The sequence below is a fragment of the Bos indicus genome, chromosome X (genome assembly GCF_029378745.1).
Source record: "Bos indicus isolate NIAB-ARS_2022 breed Sahiwal x Tharparkar chromosome X, NIAB-ARS_B.indTharparkar_mat_pri_1.0, whole genome shotgun sequence".
NCBI lineage: Eukaryota > Metazoa > Chordata > Mammalia > Artiodactyla > Bovidae > Bos > Bos indicus.
This window is the reverse complement of record NC_091789.1, coordinates 112,469,607-112,483,922: the sequence shown is the minus strand read 5'-3', so window position 1 is coordinate 112,483,922 and position 14,316 is coordinate 112,469,607. Positions and strand designations below refer to the sequence as shown.

Below are 14,316 nucleotides of genomic sequence, written 5' to 3'. Positions count from 1 at the left end.
TTCAAAAACCTATGGGATCTGGGCCAACTACTGAATGATTCACAGAAATCCTTTCAAGATTTGAATGTAGAAAGATGCTTTCTATATTTTCCCCATGTAATGTCTATACTTGTAGCAGAAGTGCTACAAGGCATTGTTGCCATTCTAGAAGCTCAATTTGTCATTCTGGGCTTATTATTTTCTGTCAGTGTGGGGAGGTAAGATGTTCAGTACAGACAGCTGCTTGTCTGAGCCAAGAGGACATTTGTTCTGACTGGAATTTTTGAGGCCTCGTTCACCTCTTGACAGTGAGGTGACTCCTGGTTTCTTCCTGGACACCTCCACTAATCCCCTATCTGCCATTATGCTGCCATTGTATGTAGTGCTGAGCTGACCTGGCCCTCAGTGGGTGCTCCAATGTATAAAAGGCAAGATGTGCTTTATGGCCATAAGATATTGGTACAGCAGAGCCTCAGGAGATCCTTTGCAGATACAGCAGTCATCACTCTTGAGAAAAGCCTTTTTAAAAAAAAAAATTTTTTTTTCACTCAAACTACTCCTTTTTGTGAAAGTTGAGGACTTCGAAGTCAGGACCACAGGGTCTGGCATCAGACTGCAGTTAAGTTCTTGCTCAGCCACTTGTTGGTCATGTGATCTTGATCAAGTTATTGCAGCCTCGCTTTTGTCATCTGTAAAATGGAGAGAATAATTCTTGCCCCTTAGGATTGATAGGATTGAATGAGATAAAGTGTCTAAAGCACAGTGTATGGTAGAGAGTAAGGACAAGAACATTTTAGCCGTCATGTTAAATGGCAGCTGTGGTGTCAATGTCATGACAGTGACATCTGTCTTGCACTCTACCACACTGTACCTTTCGTTAGAAATGATGTAGCAGGTCCTTGGAGCCAGAGTCTTTTGTTTGTATTCAAAAGCAAGTTTAGAGGCAGCTTCTATAGTGCATCTCTCTAATCCTGACAGTGATTTCCAGAAAGAAAGATTGGGGAGCATTTTTTTCACTCTACTGATAACCTACAAACTCACCTCGCTCTCAGCGCCATCCCCCCAATCCTACTTTACATTTTCCTGAACATCTCAGATACCTCGAAGAGGTACTTTCCCCTCACTTCCTGTTTACTCTCCTATCTGGCTCCCTCTCCGGAGAAAAAGTGAGTGACAACTGAAATTGGCCTAGTTTAAGTTTCATTAGGTATTCTCATTGAACGCCCACTTGAACTTTGAACTTCTCAGACAAATTACTTCCCAGGTCTGAGTCTCTTGACACCTTATCTATAAAAGGTAGGCGAGGGACCTCCCTGGTGGTCCAGTGGTTAAGAATCTGCCTTCCAATGCAGGACACAGGAGTTTGATCCCTGGTTGGGGAACTGAGAGGAACTAAGACCCCACATGCCATGGGGCATCTAAGCCTGCCCACCACAACTAAAGACCATGTGCCCCAATGAAGCCAATGGTGCCAAATAAACATATAAATATTTTTTTTAAAGGCGATGCATATGGAGTGGGATAGTCTTGTCCAAATCACTGGAAGAGAGCAGGCAAGAGGTGAGAACAGTTAAGCAGGATGTTTATTGTTTTGAGGACAGTTTTGGTTTTGCTACACACAATGATGAAATGGCCATAGATTCAGTTAGCTCATAGCACTGACCAAGCCCCTCCCACCTAGGAATTTCTTGCCAGTTTTTAAAGCCGCCAGGGCAAGAGGAAGACAGAAAGTTATTCTGAGATGCCTCCTCCCAGAGCCTGCCGCGGAGCAGCCGTCTACTCTTGCTACCGAAAAGCCTGCCACTTCCAGGTGTTTCCCATCAGAGACTCTGTTGATTTAGACTTGCTGAGAGGCTGAGCAAATTACCTGTGCTGTTTCTGGATGTTTCTTAGGACACTTAGCAGGTCTCTGTGGCTGGATCTCACACTAGACAACCAGGCTTTCATTTTAGGACATGAAATGAGATCGTTATGGGCAGATAAGATCGTGGTTTCCCGGAGAATTTAAGGTGGAAGACAAACATGCACTGGGGTTGTGGGATCCAAGCAGTTTGGGCAGAGCTAGGCCAAGTCCTCAGAGAAGGCAATGGCACCCCACTCCAGTACTCTTGCCTGGAAAATCCCATGGATGGAGGGGCCTGGTGGGCTGCAGTCCATGGGGTCGCTAGGAGTTGGACACGACTGAGTGACTTCACTTTATTTTTCACTTTCATGCATTGGAGAAGGAAATGGCAACCCACTGCAGTGTTCTTGCCTGGAGAATCCCAGGGATGGGGGAGCCTGGTGGGCTGCCATCTTTGGGGTCGCACAGAGTCGGACACGACTGAAACGACTTAGCAGCAGCAGCAGCAGCTAGGCCAAGTCCTGGGAAATGGGCTTGTGGGTCCACAGAGTAAATGACGAGAAAACACTGGAGACAGAAAGCATTTACTGCAAGCTGGATCTTGTATTGTTGAAAAAACAAAGAAGCTAATCACTTTCATCTTCTCATCTTAACTAACTGTCTTACTGCTATAATTTAATTGGTTCTTTCTTTGGAGTGAAAAGTAGTGGGGGAACTTAGAGAAGAGTGCTTCTCCAACTTTAATGGGCACGTGAAACATCTAGACATATTGTTAACATTCATGAAAAGTTATTAAAAATGAGTGACTCCAGGATCTGATTCTTATTCAGTAGGTCTGGACTGAGGCCTCAGATTCTGCATTTCTAACAAAACCCCCAGGAATACTGCTGCTGCTCAGAGAAAACCCCACTTTGAGGAGCCAGATTTTAAAGGAATGATTTTGCTACAGTTGTGCTAACACAAAGCCCTTACTTCATTTTTCTGGTTTCTCTTACTGGTTGGAATGGACTTATCAAAAATAATGTGACTGACTGAATGGAGAAGAAATCATACTTTAGGAAAACATATTCACCTTATGTGTAGAACTGAAGTTCACAGCAACAAAACAAAACAAAACTATTCCAAAAACAAACCGATTCCAAACTATTTTGCAGAGTAAGAAAATAGACCACATGACTTCTCTCTGGTTTCTATTATTGGGCTTGTGCTTCTGTATTTTGAGCTGATGTAGCACTGGTGGTCTGAACTTCATCTCTCCACCTCCCCCACATGACTGTGGGGAAGAGATACAGCAGTGAACAATGACCAGCACAGCAAAACACTACCTTAGCTGTTGCCATTTGAGAAAGTGCTATTAGTGCTATTATGAACAGAATATCGACCTCTCTTCTTCTTTGACTTCTTAACCTGAACTGACCTCCTTTCTGATACCTGTTGGAAAAGAGTGCGATGTATAATTTCACTAGTAGAAATGAAATTAGTGAGCAAGCTCCTCCTATAAAACTTCTCATGAACAACAATACACTTCCTTTGCCCCCCCGCCCCTGCCCTGGCCTTCAAATTTGCACCAGGTAACCGAGGAGCATAGTTTATTCATTGCATTGAAAACATGTGTCAAAGCACTGCTGCTAAATGAATGCATCTTTCTTTGCAAACAGAATATGAATGCATAAAATATCACTTACTAGAAGATACAGCATTGATGGGATTTTCCTGGGCTCCATGAGAAATGTTAAATCATTACATTTTGAATTAAAAAATGGGAGACATGTTTTTCGTTGTTCTTGTTCTTCAGATATTATTACAATTCAGTGGGCCTTTCTTGATAAACTACAATCCTCTGGACCCTGCTTTTGAAATGAATGTCTTGATTTTTCACAGGCTTCGTGCATTCAAGTTTGAAGCCCTTTTCCAGAGAACTGGAAAAAGACCATATTTTCCAAAGCTGAATACATCACTTCAGAAGGCTTGGTTGATTTGGCCCAGTTCCAAAGAAAATCAAAATCAGATCATTTGTTTTAAAGAAACTGAATTTTATCCATTTTAAACTAAACAATTGAAATTGGTAAAATCGGTGTTGGATTTAATCACAACATGGGCTCTGCCTGCAATGCAGGAGACCCAAGTTCAATCCCTGGGTCAGGAAGAGCCCCTGGAGCAGGAAATGGCAACCCACTCCAGTACTGTTGCCTGGAGAATCCCATGGACAGAGGAGCCTGGCAGGCTACAGTCCATAGAGTTGCGAAAGAGTTGGACGCGACTGAGTACAGCACAGTTGGGCAATGCAGCAGATTAATCACAACATGCAGAGATTCCACAGGATGGCAAAGGGACACTCACTTCATTTTACAAATGAGGTTATTGACAGAGAGGGAAAGTGACTTGTTCAAGGTCACACAGTAAATCTATGGAAAAGTGACTCTCGAACATAGGTTTTTCCCTACTAAAAAAAAAAGTAGCAGTCTTTGTATGAAGAACCCTAAAGTGCCATAAAGTTGGCAGGCATTCAACCACCTCCTTCTAACCAGATTTCACTTTATCTATGATTTTGTCATTTGTTGTGAAAATGCTAGTAACTGTGTTTATCATGCTGAGCTTTCCTGATCAAGGATGCGGGATGCTTTTTCATCTGTTCAAATCTGCCTCTGTATCCCTACAGCATTGGTCTCATAGATCTTACAGCCTTCTTGTTCAGTTTCATCCTATGATGGAAACATTTGTGAACGAAAGCCTATATCTTGGATTTGCTTTTAGACACTCCAGCCAGGGGATGAGTGTTGAAGCAATTGAAGTGAAACAAGACTGACCATATGTTCATTGTGATGTTAGAGGCAGGGTCACTTGGGAGTTTGTTGTACCACCCTCTGTTCCTTTTGTTTGTTTGAAATTTTTCATTGTATTTGCGAAATGAAGATTGGGGTGTATGTGTGAGTGTGGCAAGATAACCCAGGCCCATTTGGCCTGGATAAAACATGTCTCTGAGACTGTGTCTCTGTGTTTTCAGGGTTGTTATGATCTGGTGACCAGTTTCATGGAGACCAACATGGGAATCATCGCTGGAGTGGCTTTTGGGATTGCATTCTCCCAGGTAATCCTGTGGTCGGGTCTAGCCTTTCCTCTGTCTCCTGCTCACTTTTCGTGGTCTGCAGATTCTCTGGCGGCCTCCCTGTGCCTGGGGAAAAGCTGATGGATGGGGTCAGAACTCCTTGCTCATTAATCCTCAGGTCATCTGTTTATTGATTTTCCTTTTTCAACTTAAATGAAGTTTTGCCATCGAGGGAATATCGGTTACAGTTCAACTAATGACTAGCTCCAGAAAAACAACTCGTTTCTTCTGTAGGTCAAATGGAGGTTAGCTGAACAAAGTGCTGCCTTAATTGGAGCATAAACAACTCCAAACATCAAATGGCTGATTTGGATTTGGGGGGAGAGGGGAGAGGCTCTTTTCCTGGTTGACCTGTCCTTTTTTGATTTCTTAGTTCCTGGGAATTGTGCATGAGATCTCTTCCTTAAAAAAAAAAATGTAGCGAACTTCATCCTGTGATCATTATTTTGATCTGAAGGTCTGATTGTTGTTTCTTAAGAGGAAACTGAATTTGTGTATAGGAAATGTTATATCCCTTTATCTCCACTTGGCCTCCAGAAAAGAATGAGAGAAGCAATTATGCAAACTAAGCGGGCCACATATACTCAAGGATGCAACATGGTTAAGTGAAATCGAAAATTTTGCCCACCTTCACCAGGCAGTGTGTTGTCCCATGGGCTTCTGATCTCCCGGTCAGATGATAGAGCATATATACCTAACAACAACAACAAACATAATGCAGAATTTTTTCAGATGAATAGATCATTTTTTCCAGCAAAGCCCAATTAATGTCACCTCAATCATGTTGCCATGGTTCTGGTTTTACCTGCCTGAATTCTACATCAGCCCTCCCAGACTATAATTACTATCCCCCTGCCCCCGCAGGCCCCAGACCTCTTTCCTTCTTGCTGAACCAATACAGATACACTTTAATCCTAAATTTGTTCCTAAAACTTTGCTGTTGAAATATGGCATATACAGAAAAGTGCAGAAATTATAAGTATACAGCTTAATAAGTTATCATAAGATGAGCCTATCTGTGTACTTACCATCAAGGAATAGCACCTTAGCCTGGCAGTTTTTGCATATGGAGGGCCTAGCCTGAGGTAAGTCAAAAAGTTTTTCTGTGCTGCCTAGGAGAAACCCTTGATGCAGGGCTCACTGAGTTGGCTCTGTGGCCCTGTGGGCAGTGAGAGAGGGAAGCCCCAAGGAAGCCTGAAACAGACTCTCTCCACAGAGACTTTAGGTCTCATCAAGGTATTCCAGAGTTGTTGGGATAAGAAAACAAAACCCAAAACCCAGGAGCATCACAGAGGCAGTACCATTCACCCATGTGGCTGGTCAAGTGCAGAGATTTGAGATCTGCCGTGTTCACCTTGGGGCAGGGAGAAGAATGGCCATGGGTGGCTCTTGGTAGTCAGATGCACTGGGAGCTGCAGCTTTGAATGGTGCCAGGAGCCTCAGGGAACCTGGAAGCTGAAGCGGGCTTCCAGATGTCAGTGGATCCAGGGCCTCTCTGGGACCATGGTGGCCACTTAGCAGATGCGTGTTCAAGAAGAACCAGCCCTGCTGATCCTGGTCACTGACCTTGCACCAAAGCTTCAGCCACATGTGTTCAGAAATTTTAGGACAAGTGTCAGAGTGACACTTAGCAAATAAATGTTGGCTAAATCAATCATATTGGCCTATGTCTTGAGCTTCCAGTAATAAAGCGAGCTTTGCTGAGGAGAGGCCATAGGGAGATCAAAGTAGGTAGAAAAGAATAGAGCCCCCGCCCCTCAACTCCCCACTTGCCCCCACCTTCTGCTTACCCTTCTCCTCAGCTGCTCTCATGACATCCATGCTGTCCTTGGTTGGAACAAACCAGTCTTGCACACATGTTGTCTTAGAAATTAAACATAAGTGTGGTATAATGTACCTAAATGTGGTATAGTGGACAAGGAAAACTAAGCTGAAGTCTAAGCTTTTAATAGACTTGTGAGTGCTCGGTCCCCTGTTAACTAACTTAGCTAAAGACCTTGAGTGCTGGTTTTGGACAGTAGGGGTTTGGCAGGCATTAAATACTTCTCTCCACAAATTCCCAGGTGCCTTTACCCTCTCAAGGCAAAGCCTGTTTGTCCAGACTTGATGGGCAGGTCCTGCTGCCCTATTAATTTATAGCAGGTAGCTGAGTGTGTTTTGATAGAGTACCTCCTCCCTTGCATCTTTGGCAGCTACTCTTTTATTCGAGGGGGCTTGGGGATGGACACACACATACACACACACACAGTCATCGCCTCCCTCACGCCTAACATGAACTGGAAGCCAAGCATCCAAGTCCAGACACTGATATTACTTTGTGATACTGCATTGGAACTTGGTTGGCCTTCTGCTATGGGGTCTCTGTATTTAGCACTTCTGTCTACGATGTAATCAGCTTCACTAGACTTGGAAACTGTTAGGCTGGATTAATCCCCCCAAAGCACAGAATGTTACAGTCCTGAGTAAGGATGGGAGAGCTGTTTTCCATAAGGGAGAGCTGAGCGGCTTGCTTGACGTTGAGTGACTAGTGTAGATCTACTACAGTTCAGATGATCTCATCTGGTCCACGGCATTCAACATTTAGGCCAAATATAACCCTTGTTCTTGACTCATGTAGCACCTAAATGGAAGTCAGTTTGTGCCTTTATAATGAAAGTGTTTGAGTCTATGAAATTGCAAGGAGAAAGGTCCTCATCAAATAATACCCATCCTTGTCCTGCCCAACCCTTTCCTCTGCAGGGCCTCCTCCAGGGCCCACAGGCTGCTGCCATGATTTGTTATGGACCAAGGGTTCTTTTCCAGGACTTGTTTATCTTTTCTGTATCGAGGACAAGACAAAGCTGTCAGTAGCCTTGATGAGACATGGCTAAATAAGGCTAACAGAATTTTTACCTATTCCCCTACTGTTTTCAGGCTCTGAAACAGTCCCTAAAAGTATTTATATGGTTTTGTTTTAAATCGGATTCCTTGGCATGTTCCTAAAGATGTGGAAGTTTTATTTACTTTCCCAGTTAGGCCATCAACATAAAATCTCTACAGGCATTATGAAAAGTGAAAGTGTTAGCTGCTCAGTTGTGTCCAACTCTTTGGGACCCCATGGACTATAGCCCACCAGGCTCCTCTGTCCATGGAATTTCCCAGGCAAGAACACTGGAGTGAGTTCCCATTCCCTTCTCCAGGAGATCTTTCGGACACAGGGATCGAACCCAGGTCTCCTGCATTGCGGGCAGATTCTTTACTATTTGAGCCACCAGGGGAGGCATTGAGAAGATTGAAATTTTAGACCTATTGTTAAGCAAGTTGTCTTTTATAGCTTTGTTACCTGGCCTCTCTTTGCCCCTCAGGGATCAGGGACTGGCCCGTTTGGTGGCCACGGTGATTGCAGGGGAAGATACCCCTGCCCCATTTCCTCTAACAGCCCTGGTCTTGGTTGAGCTAGACTCCACCCTCTCTCAGCCCCTCTCCCCCACCCCTTGGCCTCCACCCTGTTCCTGGGGATCTGCAGAGCCCCATTGACACGATCCCTGTTACTGGAGCTCTCTTTGTGCGGAAGCTTTGAGAAAGCTAGAGTTGGCCTTATGTGAGTCAAGGGCCTTTTTTCTCTCCTTCCCTCTGTGGCTTCTCAGTTCGTGAAGGTCCTCCCTGAGGCTTTCGTGACCCAAAAGAAAGCAGAATATAGTACAGACAAGGCTGAGTGGTAGAAATAAAATGTTACTTCCAACAATTAGACGAAGGCTAATTACAAAGCCTTAGATGACCAAATACCAGGAATCTGATCTCAAACTCCCTAGGCTATATGGGATTTGGCATTTCACCGGCCACGAGGAGACGGAGAGGTGGCTCTGGGATCTCTGTCCTGAGGCTTTTTAGCATAAGAGGCAAGCTCTCCTCTTCCTGTCTCTCTCTCTCTGGGGGTTAAAGCAGAAGTTTGTCCCTGTACCCACATCAGATCAGATCAGATCAGTTGCTCAGTCGTGTCTGACTCTTTGCGACCCCGTGAATTGCAGCACGCCAGGCCTCCCTGTCCATCACCAGCTCCCGGAGTTCACTGAGACTCATGTCCATCGAGTCAGTGAGGCCATCCAGCCATCTCATCCTCTGTCGTCCCCTTCTCCTCTTGCCCCCAATCCCTCCCAGCATCAGAGTCTTTTCCAGTGAGTCAACTCTTCGCATGAGGTGGCCAAAGTACTGGAGTTTCAGCTTTAGCATCATTCCCTCCAAAGAAATCCCAGGGCTGATCTCCTTCAGAATGGACTGGTTGGATCTCCTTGCAGTCCAAGGGACTCTCAAGAGTCTTCTCCAACACCACAGTTCAAAAGCATCAATTCTTCAGCACTCAGCCTTCTTCACAGTCCAACTCTCACATCCATACATGACCACAGGAAAAACCATAGCCTTGACTAGACAGACCTTTGTTGGCAAAGTAATGTCTCTGCTTTTGAATATGCTATCTAGGTTGGTCATAACTTTCCTTCCAAGGAGTAAGCGTCTTTTAATTTCAGGGCTGCAGTCACCATCTGCAGTGATTTTGGAGCCCACATACTCCCGCCTTAACACATCAGCCCCAAAACATACCTCTGTTCTTGAGGAATTTACATATATTTAACCTAAAGAAAGGTTTCATCTAAATAAGGATGGATTTTTCTATCTATAGAATAATTGGGTCTAGTGGCAAGTGAGCATTTGGTCCTGATTCAGACTGAGGAAGAGCCCGTGTCTTTACCTTTAATAGGTTTTCAGTTATGTACCTAGAAATAATCTGTTAATAAATGGTATTAAGTATAGCATGTTCCCCCCTCCCCATTTTCCTTTAACTTGGGGATAAGGGAAACGAGAGATCAAAGTTCTCTCTCAAATATGGTGAAACACTGTAGCAAATGTGAAATCAGTAACCCTGCAAATAATTCAGAACACCCACCGTATCCCAGATTCTAGTTTTTCTTACACCAGAATTAACTAGAATAAAAGCCAATGTATGTAAATTAGCGTTTTCACAAAGCTTGTATATACCCCAGCTCAGGACTTTTTTAAGGAACAATTTCTTAGTAGATGTTAAAAAATAATTTTTAAAAATCTGTCTTCTCCCATGAACAAACAGAAGAAGGTATGTTCTTGCCCTAGAAATACAAAATACAGTTTGAAAGCAAATAGCTTTTATTTTTTACTTATATCTTTAAAGTTATTATTTCTGTGAGAAAGTCTGTCCAGTGCTTTAAAAATGATACTGTTTCTGTTTGGGGGTAAAAAGGTGGAGGAACACACTATATTGCCTTGAAAATAGGCATTTTAGGTACAAGAAATACTGATGCATACTACAGAATGTTTTGGCTGTGTGGCTTGTGAACTGGCATGGGGGCTGAGAGCACTGCAGACCACTGAATACAGGAGCATTGCAAACTGTGAGGTGGCATGCTGACTACTGTAAGTGCTGAAACATACAGGAGGTCAATGAAAAAAAACCTGAAGTGCTAATAAGCTTTACAAAGAAAGGAGTGTCTAGGAACTTGAGATCAAATAAAGTGATGCCCACTGAAAGCCCTCTCCCTGAAGTTTGCAATGTAAGGCAGGAAGGGAGCCCTGGTGGTGAGAGGCAAAGGAGTTATTCTGGAGAGGAAAGGGTCTAGGCTGGAAAGGGGGCTCTTCTTGGTTAGAAGAAGAGGCTGGAGCCATAAACTGTGTGGGCTTCCTGTATGGTTTGAGGGGGGTTCTTTAACCTCTCTTGAACCCATTTACTTACCTGAAAAATTGGGATGGTAGTACTGCCCAGGTATGTACTAGGGATTAAATAACTCGGTATTCCCAAGTGTTCAGTGTGCCTCTGGTTTTTGGCTGGCATCTGATTTTTGAGAGTATCTAAAGTGTGATCTGGTGTATATTGGTCCTGAAAAATAGCAGTTGTAATGAAAAGAGACAAACTATAAGGTTCAAAATCCTTGTACTCATGGAGGGGATTTTATTTTCTCATTTGGCACGCTATTCTGGTAGCTCAGAGGGTAAGGAATCTTTCTGCAGTGCGGGAGACCTGGGTTTGATCCCTGGGTCGGGAAGATCCCCTGGAGAAGGAAATGGCAACCCACTCCAGTATTCTTGCCTGGAGAATCCCCATGGACAGAGGAGCCTGGCTGGCTACAGTCCATGTGGTCACAAAGAGTCAGACACGACTGACAACTAACACTTTTTGGAGGTTACAGCCATGGTTACTTTGGCCACTTGGTATAGGCATAATACTGTGTATTTTGTGGCACAAAATGATGGCCAGAGTCTTGGTAGGAAATGAGTCCAATAAGGTGGTGACTTTTCCTTACCTGACAGAGGTTATAATCTGCATGTTTTATAGCACAATTTCCATTTCATAAAGGAAGAGAAGAATCTGGGATTTGACCGAGAGGGGGAATCAGGTGGGTTGCAGCCTGCAGGGTTGAGCAGAGAGGAAGGAGAATAGAGTTTGGGTGTTGCCTTGATCAATAGTAGGACCCAGTGTGTAATCTGTAAGATAAGGGTGACCAGATAGACTGGGTGAGTGGTTCTGTCACCTAGAAGTCTGGTTAAAACATCAGTTTCTGGGCCCCAGTCCTAGATGATGCTGATTTGGGTGGTCCTGGGGCCACAGAAGAGTATGAAAGTCACTAAGTTGTGTTCGACTCTTTGCGACCCCATGGACTATACAGTCCCTGGAATTCTTCAGGCCATAATACTGGAATGGGTAGCCGTTCCCTTCTCCAGGGGATCTTCTCAACCCAGGGATTGAACCCAGGTCTCCTGAATTGCAAGCGGATTCTTTACCAGCTGAGCCACCAGGGAAGCTGACATTATACTAGACTGTCTCTCAAGGTCATTGCCACCTCTGAACCAATAACACATGGCCAATTGCTTAAGAAGAAGTGACCCTCACCAGGCCAAGAGAAGCTGCAGACAGTCAGACTCAAGTACACAATCAGGGTCCTGTCCAAAAAGTGCTGATCTTCCTGAGTCAGGAATGAGAACTGTGGTCTCCAGTGAGCAGAACAGATACAGTGAAGTAACAGCTTTTTATCAGATTCACTTGTGTTAGAAGTTAAGTCAAAGCACAAAGTAGGTAGAAGATTGGGAGGGTGGAAGTACTCTGATATTGGTTGTGCTGAAAAACCAGGGGGTAGACATTGGGTGTAGATGGGCCCATTTAGGCCTACAATATCTACATGGTTTAGAGATAAAGAGAAGTTCAAACCTGCCCCCCCTCAACCTCACAAACCATGACTTACTTCATGACTTACTGACTTGGCAAACTCTCCAAGAATAGCATCCCATTGTCTCAGGGAAAGAACTATTATCTTGTCAGCCAGGTATGGCTGGGGTATCAGCCTGTGCTGAGATAGCTTCCCAGTGCATGTGGTTATGGTTCTAAATTCAACCCTGGCATTCAATTCTACCAGACTAATGCCGGGTAGTTACTACTACCTTGCTGTAGTAACTTAATTTTTTTCATTACTCTCAGAACATAGGAACACATTTTAATATTACTTACATGTCAAAAGTCATTTTTCAGTGGTCAAAGTGAGCTAGAACTGTAACCTTATGGCCAGTTCGAGACTTTCTAGCTGTCCTCCACCAGCACCTAGACTTCCTAAGTCTTTGGTCCCACTACTGAAATGAGGCTTGACTGTTTTCCCTAGTGCCCTTTCCCCACTCATGTTCAAAAGCCCTCAGTCGTTAAAAATTATATCTGGGTGGAGGGGGGCGGGTCAAAGAAATGTGTTACCTCAGTGACTTGAGAGCGTGTTGTCTTTTTCCTTCTGCCAACAGCTGATTGGCATGCTGCTGGCCTGCTGTTTGTCCCGGTTCATCACGGCCAACCAGTATGAGATGGTGTAAGGAGGTGAGTGGCGGTGGGGAGGGCTCTCCCTTTGGGGCCTGGACTCCCCCCTTCAAAGGGATGAGGGTACTGCTTGGTCACTTCACTCCTTGTTCTCAGTGGCACTTGGCCATGTGCCAAAGCCTCATTTCTCTGGTGCTGGGCAAGAGATGTGATTACTGCTATTGTGAAAAATATCAAAATGCTTTCTTCAGCTTGTTACCTTAAGTCCTTATTAATGGTGAGTCATTTACGTGTTTTAATTTCTCTCTTAGTCTTTCAAGAATGATGGAATAAGAGACCTGTTTTCAAAAGGAACTGCAGCAATCTTTGAAAGACTTCCAAAGAATGTTAGAGCACAGTACATAATACACCTGTCCTAACCCCCACCCCACCCCGCGTGCAACTGCAACTGACGCTCCCACACAGCCTCTGCTCCACCTTTCAGCCTGCGTCATGCGTAGCATTCCATTTCGTGAAGCCCTGTTGTGCCACAGTGTAGCCAGGTTCCCTGCATCTAGTCCTAGGGGACCCCGCCCAAGGCCCTGTGCGTGCCAGCTCCTCCATCTGTACTTGGTCCAACTGCAGCTCATTGTAGGTGACTGGTTCTCCACACCATCACTGGCCCTGCTGGGCCCTGCATGTAGTGTGGGAGGCTCCTGTTAGCCCTTGATCATGATTGATAAACGCTGCACACCCCCTAGATATAGATAAGCAGATAGCTATCTGTTCTTTTGGCTTAATCTCCTTTGGTTGGGTTTTCCCTTTTACTAAGGCTCTTTCCTACCTTCTTCAGGCTGCCTAGGCATGTAATACTTTGCAATTGTCCTTGAGGAGAAAAGGGCATGTGTCATGCACGAAGGAGATTATTGAGCTTTGGGTGGCCTCCTTACTCCTTGCTGTTACATGCCTGGGAACATATAGAGGGTTTAGTGCACCTGTATAACCCTGTTACAAAGCTGTATTGTTGCTTCCTGTGAAGGAAATAATTACTTCTGGTTTTCCCCAATTAATTGCTATTGTGTTATTTTACTTCTTTCTATATTTTTTCTTTGCATTGACATTACGGACATCGAGGACCTCATCAAAATCAATTTAAAAATGAGTGTGAAGGGGGAACAAAAGTCAAGATATTTTTAAAAGATCTTTAAAAATGCCTCTGTCTCGCATGCCAACAAGAATGCATTGATATTGTGAACATTTGTGATACATGTATTAATAAATAGTCATTACAAATTACTGTGTTCTGGTCTTTGTTCTTAAAGTTTTTAAACACATTTCTATTCCATTTTGTTCCATAGGACAGGGGTCCCCAACCCTCAGGATCTAATGCCTGATGATCTGGTGTGGAGCTGATGTAATGATAATAGAAATAAAGTATGCAATAAATGTAATGCGTTTGGATCATCCCCAAACCATCCCCTCTTCCCCCCGGTCTGTGGAAAAACTGTCTTCCATGAAATTGGTCCCTGGTGCCGAAAAGGTTGGGGACCACTGCCATAGGGGATCGGAGGTGGGCCACTGTACACACTGACACATCCCCCCTTACAAGCTCCA

At 44.3% G+C, this 14,316-nt stretch overlaps 1 protein-coding gene and 1 long non-coding RNA gene across 2 annotated transcripts in view; one reads left to right on the top strand and one right to left on the bottom strand.

The window, feature by feature from the left end:
- TSPAN7 (tetraspanin 7) overlaps nucleotides 1-13,995 on the top strand; it is a 131,359-nt gene extending 117,364 nt beyond the window's left edge. The window contains exons 6-8 of the mRNA XM_019956099.2: nucleotides 4,827-4,910; nucleotides 12,711-12,783; nucleotides 13,035-13,995. Of these exons, the coding sequence (XP_019811658.1) occupies nucleotides 4,827-4,910; nucleotides 12,711-12,779 (153 nt within the window). The 3' untranslated portion in view covers nucleotides 12,780-12,783; nucleotides 13,035-13,995. The remainder of the gene's footprint in view (nucleotides 1-4,826; nucleotides 4,911-12,710; nucleotides 12,784-13,034) is intronic.
- On the bottom strand, nucleotides 1,574-7,015 carry LOC139181189 (uncharacterized). The gene is made up of 3 exons (XR_011565258.1): nucleotides 6,719-7,015; nucleotides 5,557-5,622; nucleotides 1,574-3,253 (listed from the first exon to the last, which is right to left on the bottom strand). It is a non-coding gene; the product is annotated as an uncharacterized lncRNA (long non-coding RNA).
- Nucleotides 13,996-14,316: the final 321 nt, after the last annotated feature.